This window comes from Amia ocellicauda, chromosome 9 (assembly GCF_036373705.1).
Source record: "Amia ocellicauda isolate fAmiCal2 chromosome 9, fAmiCal2.hap1, whole genome shotgun sequence".
Taxonomy (NCBI): domain Eukaryota; kingdom Metazoa; phylum Chordata; class Actinopteri; order Amiiformes; family Amiidae; genus Amia; species Amia ocellicauda.
Genome location: NC_089858.1, coordinates 28,098,317 through 28,120,815, shown reverse-complemented (window position 1 = coordinate 28,120,815; position 22,499 = coordinate 28,098,317). Strand labels below are relative to the sequence as shown.

The window sequence follows — 22,499 nt, the reverse complement described above, 5'->3', positions numbered from 1 at the left end:
GGACACAAATTAGGTGATCAGCCATGATCTCGATAACAGATAGAGGGGACTGTATTTTTAATCATCCATCATGCTCCATATGGTATACAAGTGCTTTTTTTGGCATACTAGAATTGTTCTTTAAGATTTCCAAGTATGATAATACAAACATTTTTAAGCATTGAAATTGCAACTTCATTAAAAAAAGCATCAGGCTCTATAGGCCAGACTTTACAGTTAATTAAAATGCATTGGTTAATAATTACAATAGCTCACAAAAGTAGCTCCCATTGACTGCAATCACCAAATCCTCTTAAACTTCCATTTAGCTGAAATTATTCAATCAGTGTCTGAAGATTGACAACTGTAATCATAATCTACCGCATGGAAGAAATACAAAGTTTTAGAACAGCCCAAATGCATTTTTTACTCTTTACATGAAATACTTGTAATGACAAGTTAGAGAGAGAACACTGAATGGCTGTCAAGGTGTTTATTTCAACTTCTCTCTTTGATTTAATTAAAATAATAATAATAATAATAATAATAATAATAATAATAATAATAATAATAATAATAATAATAATAATAATAATAATAGAGTTAAAATGATTTAATTGTGATGCCAGAGTGCATTTCGTCTGTAGGTGTCCAGAGTTATTGGCAGGGGACTCGATTTACATAATTCCTCAAGCTGTTACTTCAAGGTGATAATTGAAGGGTTTTTACTTGGACTAATGGGTAATGATATACTATTTCATTTTAATAACAATGTTGAAATTAGATTGTGTGGTTAGAAGACTACTGGGAAATAGTTCCATTGTTTTAGAAGAAGAAGAAGTTCTTATGTGTTATTTTTGTTTCTCAGTATTCCAGACAATGTGTACAAGATGTTTTCAGGTTGTTTGGTATAAAGATGTAGTTCTAAAATTCTCCATTGCACCTTATGACAAAGTTAATTATTTTCTGTCTCTAACTTTGCTCACCTTTAAAACGCACAATTAGGAGGTCATACGAGCGACGCGTACATTTACCGCTAATTAATTTTTCAGAAACCCTCCTTCACCATCAGAGGAAACATTATGAATGATAGCCAATAAATCTTTAAGCCCTTCGTGTTTTTCGTTTTGGGGTGGTGTGTTTGAAAACGGTTAATGCGTTTAGCTCAAACGAATTCTGTTAAAAAAGCCAAAATCAATTTAATTAAGACACGGAGACTTGAATGCTGTGTACAGAGTGAGAATTTATAACAACACAATTAGAGAGCATTATAAAGTATGGGCCTGTCTGAACTTTAAGTGTATATCCAATACCATTAAAAACTGAGTAATTGCTTGCTAATGAATCCATACTGTAATTACATATTAACTAATGGGTCTTCAAATCTTGCACAAAGTTGGCAAGGTTTTCCTGCACTAACCCTTCTTCCTGCGTACTTTTTCTGCGTTAAGTTCAGGTGCATTATTTTGAATGATTCACCGTTTTGTAGAGTGCTGTTTGCGGGCTGAATTCAAATGGCCTTGCTAGAGGGTGGCCAGTTGGTCTGGATCCAAACCACTGACTAAAAAATAAGTGTACAATTGTGTTGCTGTGCTTGGAAAATTGGGAAGACTATAGGGTTTACAAAGAATATTTTTTCTGCCGCGCTTGCCGCATATTTCAGAAGCGGATAGTGTGGTTAGTGTGGGTGAGCAGCAACTGATATCACAAAGGTAACCCCATGCAATACCACAGCATTCATAGAATGAAATATTATAATAAGATGAAGCTTCTAACGGGTTTGCGTAACCTGATCATAGTGTTTAAAATGAGTCTATTAACGTGACATCGTGCTCTCCGGACTCGGTAGCGCTTTCAGATGCTCCACACCAGGGCACTGTAGTGGGTTCTTTGCTTATTGGAGGCTGTGCAGATCAGGCACTTACAAATATGCTTAGCTGGGCCTGACCCCAGATGTTACATATGCCTATTTGTGAAATAGAAAAATAATAATAATTAAAAAAAAAACAGGTCATATCAAATTATTATATTCTCAATTTTGCCATGTAAATTTCAAAACCCCTCTTTGACCTGAATTGAGATAAAGCATGCTTTTATCATCCAAAGTTCAGCAGGAATCAAAAATTAGTAGAAAAACAGTGGATGCATTAGTGACAAAAGAAAGACTGACAGCTCTCCTGGTCGAAACTGAAAGGTACTTGTGAAATTCATTCTCATGAAATGTTTACAAACCACAAAGTAAGGTTCTATTTATTTATTTAATTGTTTTGCCCTTTTCCAATTCACTTTAATATACTAAGCCCTGCCCAGTTTTTCTTATTACATCAAGATGCTTTTATGTTTCTTCAAATTAAATTAGTGAAAATGTTCAGTTAACCCTAATGCATCAGTCAAGTAGGAACTGGGAGGTACGTACATGAGATATACTTTAAATTAACTGTTGTTTGTAGGAAATGGGCATAAACAAGGTTCTGTCAAGGCTGCAATATAAATGTCACCCTCGTGATTGACAGTTTTATTAATGCTCATGAAAAAGCAATTTTTTCCCCTTTCTTCCACATAACAGAGATTTTACATTGCTTAAATAAGATTCTCTTATGAATTCACTTTCATTGGAATCCTGAATCATTTTCTCATTGGAGATTTTTCTCATTCATAGCCCTATTCATTTGCATTGGTATATCAAAGTCACACTGCCTTTGTCTGCTGTGCTAGAAAACTTCTATATGTGATTTATCTAGGACTTTTCACCTAGGACTGATGTAGGCCAACGTTTTTGTTTGCAGTTTCAGAAATACTTGGATCTCTATCTGGAGAGGTTGTGAAAACGGGTGGAGTGGAGTGGGAGCTAGTTAAAATAAGTTAAGAGGCATGGTCCCCCTCTCCCAAAGTGTCCCATATAAATTTAATTTTGAAAGCTGAAAGCCAAGGGAAACTATACTAGCCACTGCTCTTATGACACATAACCTAAGTTCCATAAGCCTCCCAATGTATTACCTGTCTAAAAGTGATTTTTATAGTTTTATAATTTATTTTCCTAAGGTACAAAACTTGCTCTTCCATTTCCTAAAAGTGAATCAAATGGTTTAAGTGCACATCTAGTGAGAGAAACTTGACTGGTAACCAAACTTTAAAAACTTGATGCTATATACAAGGAATTGCATTTAAATATCACAAAGTTAGTCATTGAATGTATGACTGAGACAGAGGACATATTTTTTGTAAAATGCTAAATAGATTAGAAATGATACGACACACAGCCATTGTACTATTATTCTTGCATGAAAAAGACAATATTTACTTTGGAGAAACGCTGCATTTTAAATCTAGTTAATTGTTAAACCATTTATTTGATGCTAGGTGGTCCAGTGGTTACTGATTCAGGGCTTAGCTGTCCTTTATTCTTATTCTTATTATTTATTTCTTAGCAGATGTCCTTAGCCAGGGTGACTTACAGCATATAAGAGCAATACTTCAAATGAAATATCAAATGACGAGCCTGTGAAAAAATGTATTTTAAGCAGCGGGTGTTGATGCGTAGATCACCCAGTATCTGTTGATAAAACTGTCCACTAAGGCATGTGCTTTTGTTTTGTTTATTTCCATTTTAACAATGAAATGCTGAGGCAAATTATGAGGATTTTCCAAAGTAAATCAAAACAGCATTATTTTAGCTTTGCAAGTCTTTTCAGTGAACTGCGGTGGAATGGGGGGAATGGGAGAGAAAGCCCACATCTACCCAGTCCAGCAATGAGTCTGTGCTCAGGGAACGAGGTATATAAAGAACATTATTTGTATTTCATTTGAACAGTTCTGGAAACATCTGGGCAGTTTATGTAGAGTTGGCAAAACATTGCATTACAGCAAACCACTTTTTAAAGTGTCCTTTTTCAGAACGATCTGCTGCCTTTATTTGTTGCTGTTGCAAAGCTACTTCACCTACTTGATCAAAGCTTGTTGGATTGATTTCCAGTTATATGTGGTGATTTTGGGCAACATCCAACATTGTTTGCACAGGTACATCTGAGTATACTGAAATGTTCCAGGCTGCATTGTAACCCTAACCCTAAAATGTTCCCTGACCTTAACTGTACATTTATAGATAGCAGTGTGTTGTCAGAAACTTTGGATACAACACAACCAGCTGGGTCAAACTCAAATACCAACTGAACCCCAAACACAGTTGTTCTTGTTCTTTGTCTTTGTTTTTGTGGATTCCCTGTGGTCACTTCATTTGAATGGGTTTATTTCAGTGGGTTTCACCTAGGTGAGTCTTTTCTCAAGATTATTTTTTTATCTGCATTTATTTTCTGTTTAAAGCTTTCCCCTTTTCCAATTCTTCCCTTTTTTTAAGTGAATATGATTTCAATCACTTTACACTATGGAAGTTTCTGGGACACTGCAGGACTCTGAAATTGTGTTTACATCTTTTGAAAAATGCAATTTCACAGTCTATTTACAGTGATATATTTATACAATTCAAACTTCAAATGAAGGGACCCCCCCCACCTTTTTTTTTTTTTCTTTCTCTCAAGACAAAGTGAACCCAGCCAAAGGAAAAATGGCAAGGGCGAGCAAGTACGTTTTCCCTATTCAAAATCTCATAATTCAGTGTTGAGTGATGCAACCAAAACCCACTGAAGAAGGACAAGCCAGTCCCAATAGACAAGAGAATAAGTGAATTAACTGAATGAAAAACACCACGCTCGCAAAGGAATCAAAACCAGATTTATTTCACAAGCTTATTTTTTTGTGTGTGTTTGTGTCCTTGCCGACAAAAATCAAACTGTCTGAAATATGTCTCCTGCTTCATTAAGTTCAGCCATTCAGAACAAATAAAGCTTGGCTATAAATAATAATATACAACATAACGTTACAGGAAATTCAAAGGCAGCTCACAGCAGCTGGCAGAAAAGATTGTTTTCATTCAGCTTTCCCTATCTCAGCAGGGGATCTTCATACAACTTGATCAACATCAGTAACAAAAAAAACATGAAAAGCTTCTTACAATAAGACCAAAAACCTCCAGCCACTGAGAGCTGGCATCCCCGGAGCCCCGGTTCAGAGCTTGCTTGAGTTTTGGAACTGCGAGACCAAGTGGCGCACTTGATCGGAGGTGGCGATGGCTTTCGTCTGCAGGTAGGTGGCGCTGTTGCCACTGGTCTCCTGCAGGAAGTAGCGGTAGTTGACCATCATGCCACAGGAAGCCGTGATGCCCCGGGGGCTGGTGTCAGCCTGCCAGTTCAGCCTCCACATGGTGGCGCCGTTCTGCAGGTGGAAGTTGGCCACGGGGTTGATGGCATAGCCCCGATGCTTCTCGCCGTACAGGTACCAGGCACACAGACGCATCAGCACGGGTTCCAGGACCTTGACCAGACGCTCAGAGCGCACCCACTCATTGGTGCTCAGGAGCTTCCGCAGGGCCTCGGGCCCCGGCCCTCCCGTCACGGCCTCCACCTCCTGCCACTCGGGCTCCGTCAACAGGGTGCTGCGTCCCTCCTTCTTCTGCTGGTTCAGGAGTCCCAACAACCAGCCGGTGAAGCCAGGGATGGGAGACAGGCTGGAGAACTGGTTCATGTGAGGGAACTCGCTCTGGAAATGGACAGAAGAGCAGAGAGGCGTTTACACAGGGAGAATTCTGAAGCTGCTTTTCTTTGCCTTTCTAACTTTGCGGTCACCCAATGGTAGCATTAGCAAAAAGACAACCTTGGATCGGGAGGAAGGGTTGCAGTGATGTCAGCCATTGTCAATTAAAGAGGAAACAAACCAGGACAAATTTTTAATTGGGAGTAAAGCGCTATGGTAATTTTCCTGTGAGTCATCCAATAAGAGGCAGCGGTGTCCCTTAACCTTATGCAAAACTAAGTGAACCTTAGCCATGACTAATTTATATTTTTGGTGTGCCTTTGCAGCAGGGGAAGTAGTAGATTAAGTTTTGCCTTTTTTATTTAAAAGCGTGTTAATAGTACTTGTTCCAATTACACGACTGCCGTGTGGGGTTAAGGCTGTAATAAAGTAGCCTATAGCTAATGAATGATACCGGCTTTTGCTATATGGTAATTAAGTATAATGGTGCTGGCTCTACAGCAGACCTTGACAGGACAAATGAAGGCACTGAGGTACGTGGTACATGACTAAACGAGGCTGCCAGTAACTCTGTAAACATTTAGATGAAAGTATAGCATTGTTCCTTCATGATCAATAGTTGGCATATCAAATATTCTGAATAAATCACCATTTATAGAATTTAAATGGGAAACTGAAAAAAGTCAGGCCTTTTCAAGCACAGACTGATAAAGTGACCGGAAGATATGTAGCAACAATTAGCTTCTCTTCTGAGGGTTCCCCGATTGATTCAAGAGTGAACTTATTAAATGAACAACAAGCCATATACAAGGCTAACAACCAGTTTTGCGAGTCCTTGGGTGTTTTTGTGTACTGTAATTGACAGTGCTAAATCAGCAGTCTCAGTGCCAACTCTTTTTCTCATCGTAAATGTCTTCCGAACCTCAACAGCCTTGAGAAAACATATTTGGAGATTCCTGAAAAAATGAAAGACACAGCCTGTCCACTACAATACAAAGGAGGACTTGTGAAATAGGAATATGCCCCTACCTGGTCTTTGTATCATTTAACACTTGGCTGACACTTGAGCATGTTCATCATATTCAGAAGGAAACGGAGGAAAGACGGGTAAATAGAACTCAACCGAGTAACATTTCTCAGTCTGAAAGTTAATGCGCTGCCCCCCTCACCACCATCACCTCCAAATATATACTTATAAATACCCTGTGACTGCAACCCCAAAAGTACACGGGAGATGTACTGCCTACGTAAGTCCAGACCCCTTGAAAGTGCACCGGGGGCATTGATGGAGAATGGAGACGGATGGCCTGGCGCCAACTGATGCAGTATTGGCATGCTGTTGACTCAGGAAACAATGCTAGATGAAGTGAAACCAGGATGATCATGTTACAGAAACTAGGGGAGCGACCGCCTTCAGTCAACTCCTTCATTTGCTTTCTTCCTCTATGGTCGCTTTGAAATCCTCTAAAGGGCTGGGTTACTGCCTCAGGCACAGACCCTGCGTTTTTTCCTCTGAAAAACTATAAAAACATGCATTATTTTCTTTGTTTTAAAGCACTGTATAATGAAATGTGCTTTGCAGTTTATAGTTCAAGGTGATACATTTTGCAATACGCATAGGTAATCCAGGTCTGTTTCTCAATAACATCCCAGAGATCACGCTTTTATATGGAACAGGTACAGCACTCTATCTCCTGATTGCAGTTTTAAAAGTGTCCCTTTAATCATAAATAATGATTAATAAAAGTGCATTTCTTCCTCACATCTATGATTTATTTGAGACAGCTTTAATGGCAGGTAGAGACCGTAGAAATAAACGCCGAAATCTAGACAAAATAACAATCAATCAAACAAACAAAAACGCAGGACCAAGATTTCTCAACTCGTAATTATCTCTACATTAGTGGAATAATTGGAAACATTCATGTCAGGTTTATTTTTAGGTCACCACTTCATTTAGTTCCTGAGAAATGCACAGCTAGCTAAGACCACGGGAACAGAAGGGTTCGGTGTTAAAGTCAGAAGCCTGTACTAAAAGCACGTTTTACTGTTCAGATTCCTTTGGGCTGCTTTAATGCCAGAACATTTCAGACTATCAATAAAACGAGAAGGTATATTTGTTAAGGACCAGTATTCTTTCTATCTCAGACATAAAAGATTTCAGTAATCGTGAAATGGTGTATGTAAAAGGTGTATTATACAGTGGATTTAGGAGTTGCTCTTGCTAGGAGTTTTTAAATCAGTGTAACAGCTCTCAAAGTCGGATACAGTCTGATTCTCCTTTTAAGAACATGACCTCAGAATTCACAGAAGGAGAATTTATATTATGATTACTAAAACTAAATGCGTTCAGTGGATGGTTCTTTAAAAACCCTGATGCTGTATCAATGCTCTGAAATGGCCTTGGTCTTCAGCTATTTTCACACTAGCCACAGCAGCAATCCAGCATAAAATGAGTCTCTGAGGGAGAGAGCTGTGGGAAGCTGCCTATGACAAGCAGGCAAAAAGGCGGAGATGTCTGTAATTACTATTCTGAATGATCCTTAGGAAACGGCTCCCCTCTCACCCTTATTACAGCTATCACCTTTAAAATGACAATCACTTTATAATGACCCTGTTATTTACCAGTAGAGATGGGGGTGTGGGTATTCACCAGCCTCTAATTAAGACAATTTCTAAGCCCCCTCTTCAATAAAAGAACCATCTTCTTTGGTAGGTGTGAGTTTCACCGTTGCTATTGGTAGTATTGCACTTGAATACCTCTCTGCTGGTCCATTACTGGACTACCACTGTTACTACCAGATCTTAAAAAAAGTTGTTTACATTTTTCTGTTCATCTCTGATTTTTATCTACATCCATATGCTTGCCTGAAGAGAATTCTCATCGCTCTATAATTTATGATAAAATCAAGGAAGAAACACCAAATTCCAGACTATGATTTATTTTATTTGATCTGCCATCCACACACATTAAAGCAAATGAAATGCACAAAGTAAACTAAAATATTTGCTTAACAGCAAAGAGAGGGATTGCGTGTGTCACTTCCACTTCCAAACTGCAAGTCACATTTTCTGTTCCTAATAAAATGCACACAACAATGCCTAGGGGGGGATACAGAGGTTCTATTTTGATTATTTTGATTAAAAGGTGCCTATTTCGTGTTGTTTTTGTTTTCAGACTATATTCTTTGACCATTTTTGTAATGGTAACACATGTACACACATGTAAGTTTGAAATTAATTTAAAATGTACTGCTTTTGATTAATTTTGTTTTTGTCCTTGCACCCTGTTCTGCCTTCATCTTAAGCATGCCAACTGTAAATGTAACCGATCGACCTGCACCAAGAATACTAAAGAAATAGTAAATCTTGCTCCGGTCTGAGACAACATGCATCTCCTACATTCAACTAAACTCCAAGTCATCCTCCCCCGAACACAATCTGGTAGCTTTATTGCTATAAGTGATATACATTTTTTATAGGTTTATTATATTTGTTTTCTACAAGAATATTATGTGTACATATATGAATAGTAATAGGCTGCACTTCCACAAGATTATGAAGGTAAATTAAAGTGTTATAGAATTTGCCCTTCCAGGATACAACCACTGTGGCTTGAATTTGATGAAGCGGTTATTGAAAATGGATAGATGGATGGATGTTTTGGAATTACATTACATCAGAGGTCTTCAACCCTGGTCTCTGAGAGCTATAAGCTCTACTAATTTTCATTGGAATCAATTATTGGCTTAAGTAAATTAATCGAAACAAGCCTGACCTTTAACCACTGATTAACAGAACCTATTTAACATGCTTTAAGTGGCCCATAAGGACCAGGGTTGGAGGCCTTTGACATGTGTCACTTATTAGAAAGTTGGTTTGAAACAACATAGACTGTTTCATACATTTGACAAGATTTCTCAACTGTTTCCTTTAGAACTGGGGTAGAACACTATCTAGCTTTAAAGTCCTGATTTTGAAATGATAATGGAAGGTGTAGTCCTCAAATGAAAGGCCACCCCCACTGCAGTCCACCATGTCAAAAGAATGATCTGAAAACAGCTTACAATGCTTACAGTAGGTGTAGGTACTCTGTATGAGCAGGTGGGGGATAAAAGCCAAGCTATCAGAGACAAACCTGACATTTTAATCCCACAGGATCTGCAGGAACTGGCTTTGTAGGTACAGTGCTGTCTGCTGAACCCTGTGTGACATTATACGGTCCTGTCCTCTACTGCAGATATTGTATACAATAGAAAATATGCTACTGTGAATCTCATGTAACTGTATCAAAGATGAACAAATAAAAAAGCATCCGATGCAGGGAAAGAATAAATTAAAATAGACAGGGTTACTTCACAATTGGGCACTGGTCAAACAGTGTGCTGACGGGAATTCTTCACTTCCCTTTTGGGGTTTTGTGGCACAGATAGTTCTTTAAGATGTATACACTTCTGGCCTGAAGAAAACAAAATGTTTCCTTCAGACATATGTCAGCTCCCAGTGAAAACCTCTCTTGCACTTTAAATCAGATGGCACCCAGTTTGCTCAGAGGCTACTAAAAAACATGCTCAGCAAGAGGTGGGTTAATCTTCCATGAACACAGTTGTTTATGTAAAGGGGGGGCGCAAAAAAGCAATTTAAATCTATCAAGCTGAATGCCACATGCTTTCCATTCAATTCCCTCCTCATTTAATAAAAGGTAGCTCCCAGACACTGAATATTTTCGCATTCCCGATTATTGAAGGTGACAGCTGAAATTTCATTATTTTTCATCCCCCCTGGCGCTCACAAGCTGAAATGTCAGTGTCAGTTATATAATCTGGAGGCAGATATTGTTCTGAGAGACAGGTGTGAGTGAAGGTGGACGAGAGGAGCGGAAAAGGTTGGCAAAGGAAGATGGAGAAACATTTTTGGGTGGGAAAAGTCAAGGTCTGCAAGCTAGACTGAACAGTCCTACAACACTGTGAAAACAAAAACCAAACGCCTTCCCACCCATCACCCCTTCTCTTTCCTGTGCGCTGTAGGTTGATCTTCACATTTATTATTAATATTGTGACTGCAGGTCAAGTGAGTTCCTGCACAATGGAAACAATACAAACCCTGTAGCACTGGAAATGTAATCACCGTCAAGTCAATAGCCAAAGCGCTGGAAGATATTCCAGCTCATTACCACTGAAACACCCTGCCTCATCTCAACTAGCTGTTCACTGTGGTTGTTGTTGTTGTTGTTTGGACTACTTACAAATGTATTACAGTAGTATATACTGCTTATCAAGGTTCAAAAGTGGAACTTGTTGAAGACTGCAGACTTTGAAACAGCCCCATGGTATTTCCTTAGTCTTTGGGGAAGCCGAATAATGATATATTGAAATACACGGCTCTGAAAATAAATATTTTAAGCAGAAAAACATTTTCTCTTGCTGTTGGGGTTGCATTATAACAGTGACAATGACTCGCATATCCTGTCTTCACAAAAGAGGGTGGAAAAACTCCTCGGGCACAATAGCCGCATATTATACAGACTTTAATTATTCTACCAGCATACTGATATTATTTTACATTTACTTTTTTATGTTATTTTATTTGTGAGACATAACTTTTTTTTTTCTCTTTTTCAATGCAGACTGAAGGATTATTTTGCTTTTTTGAACGGTCTGAAAGGAGACAGAGAATCCAGGAGGGAATCCTAATTAACTTACAGGGGACAAAGACCTAAAGAAACAGAAATATAGGCGCTCACTAAGTTGCTACTAATTATGTGAACAGAACCTAAAGGCCAATTCAATTTGCATTATTTCTTGCCAATTGTGTATCGCTACAAGTCCTGAAATGAATTCTCAGAGCTTCCCCTTCATAGATTTGAAATGTGTATAATTACATTTATTTGTATCTTTCTCCATAATCTGATACAACAGACACATTATAGAGACTGAAATAAATATGTTATTCAGAACTACAGAACGGGAAAAGTAATGCCTGTTTGCAACAGCATATATTTCTCAGGCAGTCTGAATTGCCCATAGTCTTTGTATCATACAGATTTGTATCATATCTTATGTCCTATGTCTTTCTGTGCCTGTGATGTTTGCTCATAATAGAGATGCAATAGAATAGGGATGTTAAACTCTGGCACTGAAAAGCTACAGTGTATTTTTGTTTTTATCTAAACCATTAACTTCATAATTGATTCAATTATTGGGCTTAATTAGTCACAATTACCATGTGCTCAAGATACTAATTGATTGATAATTTAGAGAGATTCTGGCTCTCCAGGAGCAGCATTGGCCACCACTGACACATTCCCTTCCTAGCCATCTTTGCAAAAAGTGAGAATTCAACTTCAATTGGTTGGCCAGGTTTCTTCGGGTGCACTACTGACCAATCACAGAACCTGCTGCTGAGCTTAAACCTCGCCCCACCTGGAGTTCTCTGACCACTCTCTTGATGAGGTAATTCCCAAGCTCCACTCCCTGCAGGCCAGCCTGGGTTGATGAGATTGAGTAGAAGACGGCTGCGTTGATTTTATTGACGTCTTCCTCCGAGTCCAGTGATGAAAACTCCCGAACTATAGTCTGCGAAAAGGATGAACAATAGGACAAAGTTGGGAACGTTTTGTTTCTGTATACTGTACTGGACGGGTGTAAGGCCCCAATCCAGCAGCTTTTATTGGTCACCCTTCAGTAATTGATTTATAAAGAGTTAAAAACATTTGATTCTGATCATTTTGGTAAATTCAACAATTTAGAGACATTTAGGACACACACCTGAATACCCTTTAGACAGATGTCCTTCAACAACAAGCGTCTTGCTTTATAAAAAGTGAAGGCACATGTACTTTGATCTTGCTCTGATAATCTTAGATGTAATTGATTGCAAGAGTGATGCCGCTGAGATGCCAGCCTCCTCACCTCCCTCATCTCATACAGCCCTTCACACTGCCTTTCCTAATTTGCTCCATTCTTACTGCGCCGATAGAGCCTCCTCCTTCTTGAGGTCATCTAATCCTCTTGACACCTGAATAGGAGTCTCCATCTCACATGAAAAATTGATGGGTGGGCGGACGGGCAGATAGTGTAGTAGAGCTGATGGAGTGAGTTGGTCTCAGAGTTATTTTCAATACACACACACATATACACAATCCACTAAATCCAATCCAAATTGAAAGTGACTGATAGCTTTGGGACATAGGCTGGCTTCTTAAATCTTTGCTTTGAGACAGGAGATGGATGGCAGAAGAAAAGCTTTACTCTAATCCTGACCTGAATGTTGTTGGAGATCTCCTCTGTGAGGGCAACGTGCAGCACCACCAACGGCTCCCCTGGCATGGCCCCATGGGTGAAGGAGTAGCAGCGTCTGTACGGCCCCACCCTGCGCTTGATGTCCGTCCAGTTTCTCACTGGGTGCACGGCTTCATACCTGCCGGAGCGTGAATACACATTGATCTCATGTAGAGGAGAAGTTTGGGGATCATGTGAGATGACCCCTGTTGGCTTACTGTGTGCCTGTGAGCCTGCAACGATACTAGCCCTCCCCAGGATGCCGTTATCTGCTGTTTGCTCTGTGGACTGGCACTGTGAAGAGAAGCAGACTGCTTGACAGCCCACATTGCAGGGGAGCTTAAAATGTCACTGGATTAGAGCCCACTGCCCCAGGGAGGGAGACAACTACAAACTACATGTGTTCTGTGGAAAGGAGAGATCAGATAACAAAACAACACACATGAGGCCGGTATAAAACAAAAGCTTACTGGCTAATTTTCTGCAGGAGCTCACAGGGTGACTTCCACGTGATTCTCTCCAAGCGCAACAGGCCCACTGAGAACCATTCGGACAACATGCTTTTCAGGGTGCCACTCAGGTCCTGAGGGGGAAGAGTCATGTCAGTAAACCAGGCAACAAGCAAAAATTTGCCCACAATTCCCCAGTGCCGGTGTTTGCAAAGTGCTGGCCGTACAGTTCTTGCGTTTTGTTTTTCTCCTTAATATTAACATGGCTAAATTGGGACCACAAAAAGCGGCACCCAAGATAGCTCTGAAAAATCCATTTAGCCCGAGCTGAGAGGATCGATAGGTTTGGGGAATCCCAACTTACCAGTAATCTGCTTATTGGTTTTCCTGTGAAGAAAACAATCCGAGCATGGTAAAACAGATGTACACATAACACGGATAATACACTGTATTAATGGTGAATACACGTGGATTAGGACAGAGGGAGAAAGCAAAGGAGAATGAGAAGTAGGAGATGGGGAGTGTGAGCTCTAGGGGAGATTGTAGAGTTTCTGACTTTCCCACAAAAACATCTGATACAGTTCAATGGTTTATTTTGAACTGTGGAAATACCCTGCAAGATGTTTTATGTTTTTTAGATGTATGTATTAAACACCACAGAGCAGAATATGCACAACACACTTCACAGGTTGCGGGGTTGCAGTTTACATTGCTGTCGAGGGAGCTGCAGGAAAGGACCAGCTGAAAGGGGAAATGCGAGCATCCCGGCAGGAGAGTCAGAGGCAGTTGCTGGAAAACACCCCAACACACTTTCAAACAAGCTTTGGGGGTTGAGCAGGCAGTAATCTGACATCTTATGACATCTTTCCCCTCTTCGAAAGAAATAGTTGTCAGGTGGGGATTGTTTGGTATTTTTGTTTTTCGCGTGATTTCAAGGAACCTTAACATTTTAAACTGAGGAGATGAGAGGTAGGTGGAGTGGGGGAGGCAGAGTGAAACACGATTGTACTGGTATTTTACTTTTTGCATTTAATATGCCTGCAAAGAACACACCACACATTTCACTTCGTGTTAAACAACAGGAGCCCAGGAGCCCTAGAGACTTGGCAAATATTTATAGGAACATCTCTACAGTCACACAGTGGGGATGAATTATGTGCCAGCAAGGGACTATGGTGATTTGTGCTTCCTCTCTTTATAAGTGACAAAAGGGGGCAGACATAACATTATACAGCAGCACGTGTTTTTGGGGATGAGAAAACAGACTCTATATACAGAGATGCAGGTGAGCATTTATGATCATGGCACACATATTCTTAACAGATTAAAGCCAGCCTGTAAAGTATGACTCCAAATACAACTCCATACATCTTCCTGTTCTCAAACTTATTCGTTCCTACTAAAGCCTAGACCAAATGAAAACTTTGACCCATCTGTAAATCGCAAACACCAACTTGTACCCAATGACAAGTGGCTTCTGACAAATAAACTGTAATTGGGTAATTTACAATTGATGTGTTGGTTGATTTAGTCTGCTTTAAGTTTAAGTTGGTCTTCTGTGTTTATATTACATGCAGAACAGAAGCTTTGTGCTGTATTATTATTAATAGCATAATAGTTATAGTAGCCATTTGTATACTCTAGCTTTGTGCTATTCTGTGCTATTCTCCTCTGTGGATTCCTCTCAGATGGAAGGGAATGCAACACTAAGCACCAATTCCAATGCAAACAAAAACGTATTGGCATCAAAGAGAAAACATAGCAATGCCATGTAAAATCTTGTGTCGGTCCATGTTGTTTCACCAATTGGCAGAGAAAGCCATGGTGTGACAGTAATTTCCTCCCTCTGTACACTTCCTGACAGAAGGCTTTGTCTGAGAGAGACTAGGGTTTACTGTGTATGGGGGATAAACAGAAAAAATGAGTAACCATAATTAATATTCATATCCGTTGTTGTTTATTTTATTTTAATGTTCATTTATTTCTCATTCTCATTTTGTCATGCTGAGGCTGTGCAGCCATTTCCCCAATGAAATAAGAAAGTATCTGCCAGAAAGAACAGATAAGACTGATAAGACAAATAAAGCACAATAAATAGATGGGAGTACCTGCCTACACAAGGACAAATATCTAGTATTTTTCTTTCTTTCTCTAAAGCCAACGCTCACATGGAAAAACATAATAACTTTACAGGAAGGCTAAGCACTTCAATAAGCACAGCGCCATCCGAGCCCTGTCTGAATGCGGCGCTATAAAGGTCATATCTAATTTTAACAATAGAGGGAAATACAGGCAGAACGCAAAGCCGGTTCGATTGATTTCGTTGATTTAATCCTCTTTCCCTCTCTTGCAGCATAAGCTTTCACAGGCCATTCTGTCATCCTCCCCGGCTCATTACAGGAGAACCTAAATCAACTTCCGAAACTTTCCAGTGTTTGTTGTTTACAGTCATCTTCTGTACCCCTGTTCTGCAGAAAGACCTGCCACTTGGTTTTTACACCTTGTATACTCAGTTATTTTCTCTGCTCAGATATAGTGGATGTATTTAGTTCCTCTACAAGGTCAGAGTGCATCAGTGTCTTGCCTGTTTTCTACTGCTGTTGCAAGAGTCACAATATGTTAGCATACAAAATATTTATTTTCAGCATGTGGAATGATGTAAAGCATAGTTTGTAAGCTCTGGGTCATCCTTTATGATTACACCATGGGGTGTAACACAAAATATTGCTAAATTTAGTTTGTGGGAGCATTGCCTTTTGATCAATCTGTCCTTCGATGTTCAGTGTCTTGGCCCGACTGTAACTTTCATCAGTTACGGCAGACAAGCGGAACTGCTTCACTGTACGGCGAAGAAATAAAAATAAAGGGAAAGGGAGAGATTGATTATTAATTTTGCAAACAGTTTCAAAAGATAACACGCCGTTGTGACACATAAAAGCCACACTGGCAAATTCCTCTAGAAAGCAAAGTAAAGTTCCAAGTCAGAATTTTATTGACCTTGAAGCAAAGTGAACCCTTTGAAATGCAAGTGCCTTCCATGTCAGACTCCATGACACAGTAAAAAGAGAAAAACAGGTAATAGAATAAAGAGCCCTTGAAGTGGAACGTTTAACCCCTCTCTCCTAACTTCTTTTGGCAAACTAAATGAAGTGAGTTGCTCAGAATATCCTTTTCCTCTCTCTCTCTCTCTCTCGCTCTCCCTCCATTGATGTGACAGACTGAAGCCCCAAGTCTTGGTGATAAACGACTCTCCAGGCAGCCGAGGAGGAGAAAGTGGAAAATGATAAATTCGAAACCTATTTTTCTTCTTTTCTGAAGCTGGCTAAGAGCTGAGAAGAATGAAAAAGTGAATGGTGGGGGTGGGGGGCGGGATGAAGCACTAGTCGACGTGCAGCAAGCATGTATTCAAGTCATATTTGGGGTGGCTTTTTTAATTTGAGAAAATACAGTGTTCCACCAAAAAAAATAAAAAAGGGTAAATGAAAAAAGTTTCCCAATATGATTCCCTTGGTTTTACCCTATTTCCAGTAGCACTGTTCCACTGTTCCCGTTAGATCTGATAATGGAAAGGGAGGAAGATTGGGGTGGTGAAGCAGGTTACTAACTATAGCAGAATTCCTCTGGAAAGGTAGTGATTTGAGCTTGAATGACGTAGGGAGATAAAAAGACAGCTTGTCATTTTACTGCTTAGATGGTTGTGGTAGGTCACGCAAAGAGCGACTTCACTCAAGACAGAAAGAAAGAACCTGCGCTTCCTTTATCTGATGAATATGAAAATATTAAATGAAAAAACATAGCTCTACAGATGGGATTCGAAGTTGCAGTGGTATTTCACGGTTTATTGTCCATTTCTATTTCCTTCAAGGGCAAAACCACTATCTCCTCTAAATGCACAATGGGGGTATCCTCTCCTACTTTGTTTTTTTAATTATAAATACTGGAGCCCTTACATTTTAAAAAAGCAGTCAATACACTTTCCATTCTACGTTTCCTGAAATTCTTAACACCTAACCTCACAGTATAAATTACAGTGGTAGCGTACATTTACCTTACAGTACTCGTCTGTGAACTCGACCTGTAAGACAGTCTAGGGGAAAGGTCAGGCTCCTTATTTTTAGCTCAGTGCTCACATACTTTCTTCCGCCTTGTCAGGATGTCATCCTGAGACAGTTCACTTGTCAGCTTGAAACAGTTGAGAGTGCTAAACAACCCTCAGCATGTTTGAAATCCAAATGAACGATTGGTGAGGGCAAACCCATAATTAGGCAGTTCATTAGGGAGTTGCAGATTAAGTGCTGAATTTCTCTGATGTATATCTACACTACATGATTGAAAAGAGACGGGATAAGCTCTTGTACTTTGAAAAAGTCTGGGCTTTTCTTATGAAGGGTACTCTCGGTTAGTATTTGTTATATTTTGGACATAGGCCTATATCTCTATATATATGGTTAGCTGAACCATATAATAGTTCAAGGAGAGCAGTACCGCAACACATTTGATGGGCTGCTCAGATGTTTGACCTCAGTCCCATAAGACAGATCTAGGTTCAAATGGAACCACAAATCAGAAAGAAACGGCAGAGACCAACTTCTCTGCATTAGAAAGCACACTCCGCGAGGAACGGCACACATTATTCCAGCTATCTATCAACAGGGCTGCAGCAGTCATTAAGATCAATGGCAAGAGAGTCTAAACCCCATTAAATACATTGAGAGGAGCTGTATTTTTCATTGTGTCCCAAATACATTTGATGATAAAATGCATATTGTACAAAACCACCCTGCACACCCTAATATAATGATTCAGCATTTGTTTTAAACACACTTTGTATGGCTCAATCAATTCCATTCACAACTAATGCAAATCACCAGCAATAAATATAATTTTAAATTACTGTTGATTTGCAGTATCTTTGCATCTCAGGGGATTTCTCTGTTTAGAAGTGTTATGTACATTCTTTGGTAATATGTGAAAGAAATCTGTTTACGCAGGCAAGGGGTCTATGGGGTTAATTCTCATGTGGTATTTTTAAGAGGTTTAACTGTATGTGATTAAACATACTGACTGTTCAATTGTTTGTTTTTGTTCACTTTTTTAATTTTAATTAAAGCCTTAACTATATTATTAACATTGCTCATTTAGTGCCCTTTTATTAAATGGCTCATTAAAATGCTCTTACGCTAAGTATATTAATCAGGAAAGAAATAGTTTTCAACACTCACCTCTGGCATTTAATTATTTGTTTGTATATTTTAATGTTAGAGTTCTTATTCTGCCGAACATACTGAAGATGAATGAAATGCTGCCCTGGAATCTACATAATACCTCAGGGCGCATGCATGTCATATCTTAATCACTTCACACATAGCAATTCATTAATCAGAGAATCATCATCGCAAGCCCTGACTCAGTTGCATATGCTGCATACGAAAGAAACTGCCTTTGTCTGTCTAATGTATTTCAAACCTAGTTATTTGAAAATACATTAATCCAAAAGCAGGGCTCTCCAGAATTTCATCTGATTAAAGAGTCCATCAACACAAAGACCAAAGGTGTAATGCCAGAAACACTTTCTTGTTGGCATATACATCACAAACTCAACACAACTAACCTCTGAGACAATACGACTATCTGCGCTCCACTTTACGACTATTGTGGCCTGAAATCCTCAATGACAACAATTCATAATCATTTGGGATTTAGCTGGGTAGTCAGCAAGGGTCCCCTGCTCCCCACCAGATTACCAGCTCAGTGCAGGATTGGGCAATAATGAACAGAACAGTGCCAACCTGCCCTATTGGCACTCAAGTTCTCTTTTCCATCATGGCCTGCACTGCAGAACAAGGCCTAACAGTATGCTGTATACTGTGTGTGCACCTCCACGGGTCAAAGCAGATGTACACCGAAAGGCACGTCGAACCGCAATGGGATACTCTTAAAATAACAGATTGAATTTACGCTGAGAGCACCATCTCAAAAGCACTTTAGCACTAGATTAATTCAGACGCTACAACATACACAAAGCACCTGGGACAATATTTTAAGCAAGGGCTTACACAGCAGAATATATAAAGAAAAATTAAAAATGCCACTACATCTTTTCACCTACAGAGGCCAGAATATAGCTGGGGAGAAAAGGAAGGAAAAAAACTGTGACGCTGAGTAAGCATTACTTAATTGATTAGCAATTAAATCTGCTAGCCTCGGTGATATCCAAACTCCATAGATCATTTTGGTCTCCTCGATGAATGTCTAATGGAAATGGGACTAAATTACATTGCACAGTGCGTCCCAATCTTTTTTGCGTTTTAAAACCCTGTCCTTGGGAATCCCATTGGGAAGCATTGTGACAAATTATTACCTCTGAAATCATAGCTTACCACGTGAAGAGGACAACTTTAAAAGTCATTGCCTGCACGCAGAGAAAGGGCCACTTTCGTATCCTGTCTGTGGACATGAACTCCCAGGCTTTGGATCAACTACATTTCATTCCAAGGACAACCATTTAAATCACCCCACAGGTAATTCCAGCCCCCCACTGCAATGCAATAAGGAAGGCAGAGTGGGAGAGTGCAAATCCTGAATCCTCGCTGCATAATTTAATGGAGCCATCTGAGGCATAAGGAATATCGCAAGAAAGTTTTTTTATTTTTTCTGAAATTGAAAACTTGCTATTAGTGTTAAGAAAGTTCAGTTTCTCACAATGTATCAATGCCACCTGCATTACTCCAGGATTAGGCCATGTTGGCTTTGTGGATTCTGAGACTAGAAGGAATAAGGAAGGAAGGATAAAGAAACAAACAAACAAACAAAACTTACAAATTACATCTCAAACTTCAAAGGGGAAATGAAGAGTAGTGTCTGTTTGTTTTTATACCTGAAGATCTTTAATGTTTCCAAGGGCGGTATCAGATTTGTGCTTCAATAAAGGATTATATAGCTTTGAATGATAGGTAGATTTTCTTAGGTTTTCATAAACATAATCCATCCACACTAGTAACTACACCTTCAGCAGAGCTCAGAACAAAACCAGCAACATAAGTGTGTCATAAACTGCAGCAGCATATTGATTTTACAGATTATCACTTTTCTTGGTGTATATCTAGGTTTTAATAGTCAACACCAGGAGGCAAATTATTTTGTTGAGCTACGCAAGAACTCTTAAATGCCTGTACAGTAGTATTGGTTAATAGTTAGTAAAGAATTTTAAGTACAGTACTCTTATATAACAGTTTAATTTACTTAAATTAATTAAATTATACTTTGATGTGTATAGTTGAATTTGTTTGATACTGAACAGTACTTAGAGCTGGAATATTGCACTTAATTAAGCAGAATTAGTTGATTTTTTGTCTGCTCGCTGGATTATAAAGTTACTAATATCAGGTGTTACCCCCCATACAACCTGATCTTCAACTGTGTATTACATGCAAAGCGAACATGATTTTGAATCATTCATTAGAAGATCATATGGCTCTGAGTAACTACGTTTAGGTTTGGGTTTCCACTGAACAATGCTGAAAAAGGAATAATGTTTGGACAGTCCGCTCCCTTTCCTCTTTGTTTTCGAAAACGCTTGTTTGGAACTGGCAGCTGGGGGCCACCGTACAGACCGCGGTGGATAATTACCCTGATGAGCGGCCCGTCGGCGGCTTTGGAGGAGATGAGCTCCAGCACATCAGCGCGCAGGTCCACCAGGAACTTCACCCCGCCCTCCGCCCTGCTGACGTGCTGGAGCAGCAGCTTGTATCTGGGCGTCAGGCAGTACCTCAGCCTGTCCTCCGCCTGCAGGACAGTGCCCACGTCCCTTTGCTGGGCTTCCAGTATCTTCCCGGCCAGCTCCGCCACGCAGCTGTGGTCCACCCCGTACTCCGAGCACAGCCGGGTCAGAAAGGCCGCCTTGTCCGGCCTCTCCAGGCTCCCGTAGAGCCGCATGAAGTCCCAGCTGTTCGCTTCTGGAGGAGGTGGGCACTTCTCTCTGGTTTCGTACGAGGGTAAAGGAGCCACTATGCGTTTTAAAAGCTCGTCCATATTGTTTACGCCGCCGTGGCTGGCAGTGAAGCAGCGGACTTGTACACACCGCCGGGCTTTACTGGTGCCAGTGCAGATGACGCTCCGCAGCCACCAGCTGCCTGCATGGCGGCGCAGTGCTCTCACACAGTGCAACACTATCATCGCCCTTTGGCTGTTTGTAGTTCTGCAGACATAAAGCCAGTAACCCGGGTGCGGTGTGAAGGTCTTCCGGGATTAAAGGGACAGGTCGCGTTCTTCATGCGCACATTTCCGCAGTTCTGCGCAGATCTGCAGATTTCCGCTGATCCTATTGGTGGAGCAGCGCAGGACTGCGGACATCTGCGCTACACGAAGGCAAGCCTGCAACAACTGTACGGACTGAGCTGCGGATTTAAGATCTTGAGAAACTCAGTTTGATTATGCATTGCGTTTTTTTTTATGCGTTTCGACTTCTCATGTATTATGAATTAATTAATTAAGCCTTCAGACAGGGGGTTCATTCTTTAATACACTACATGCGACTTTACAGTGACACTTTATAATGAGTATGTTGTCTTATTACTTTTTATATTAATAATGTATGTATTCCATTGTACTTCACCCTATTCAAACCATCTTATTCAGATAACTTACTTAAATTATATGGGGTGATTAAATCTGGTCCCGAGCAGCCACACACCTGGTTGTAAATACCATCCTAAATAATCAAATTGTTAAAGACAAGATGCCATTTCATGTTGACCACCTAAGCACAAACTTGTTTAATTAATTGATATGATGTTTTTGTAATTAACACCCTGCAGACCTCAAGGATGACAAACACTGTCATATCTGACTTGATAAAAGTATGACTACATGTAGTATTATTATTAGGAAGAAGAAAGGAAACATTATACTGTAATAACATTCTTCCAAGTTAAAGATGACCCTTCAAATCTGTTTCTCCAATAGCTTGGTGGACCAGCCTTGATTAAATGTATCAATTTTCGAAGCATTTTAATATGTAGTTAAATAAATGTTGCTTTGAAAGCATATTATTGTAACTATTGTATTTCTCCTTCCCAAATATATATATTTTCCTGACATGTATTTAATATCGTCACTGATGCATTACAATTTTTAATTGTCCTAAATTATGGAAACGTTTATTTTGCTGTATGGTTGAGTTGAGGATGTTTTGTAACCTTTGGCC

General features: G+C 39.8%; 2 protein-coding genes across 3 annotated transcripts in view; one reads left to right on the top strand and one right to left on the bottom strand.

The window, feature by feature from the left end:
* Positions 1-4,690: 4,690 nt before the first annotated feature.
* On the bottom strand, positions 4,691-21,603 carry mlycd (malonyl-CoA decarboxylase). The gene is made up of 5 exons (XM_066713993.1): positions 20,924-21,603; positions 13,316-13,428; positions 12,828-12,984; positions 11,988-12,140; positions 4,691-5,571 (listed from the first exon to the last, which is right to left on the bottom strand). The coding sequence occupies exons 1-5, from the start codon at positions 21,467-21,469 to the stop codon at positions 5,041-5,043; spliced, it is 1,500 nt and encodes a 499-aa protein (XP_066570090.1). The 5' UTR covers positions 21,470-21,603; the 3' UTR covers positions 4,691-5,040.
* LOC136759131 (DNA topoisomerase I, mitochondrial) overlaps positions 21,159-22,499 on the top strand; it is a 61,644-nt gene continuing 60,303 nt past the window's right edge. For both annotated transcript variants that reach the window (XM_066713991.1, XM_066713990.1), the window contains exon 1: positions 21,159-21,258. The gene's annotated coding sequence lies outside the window, so the exon portion shown is untranslated. The remainder of the gene's footprint in view (positions 21,259-22,499) is intronic.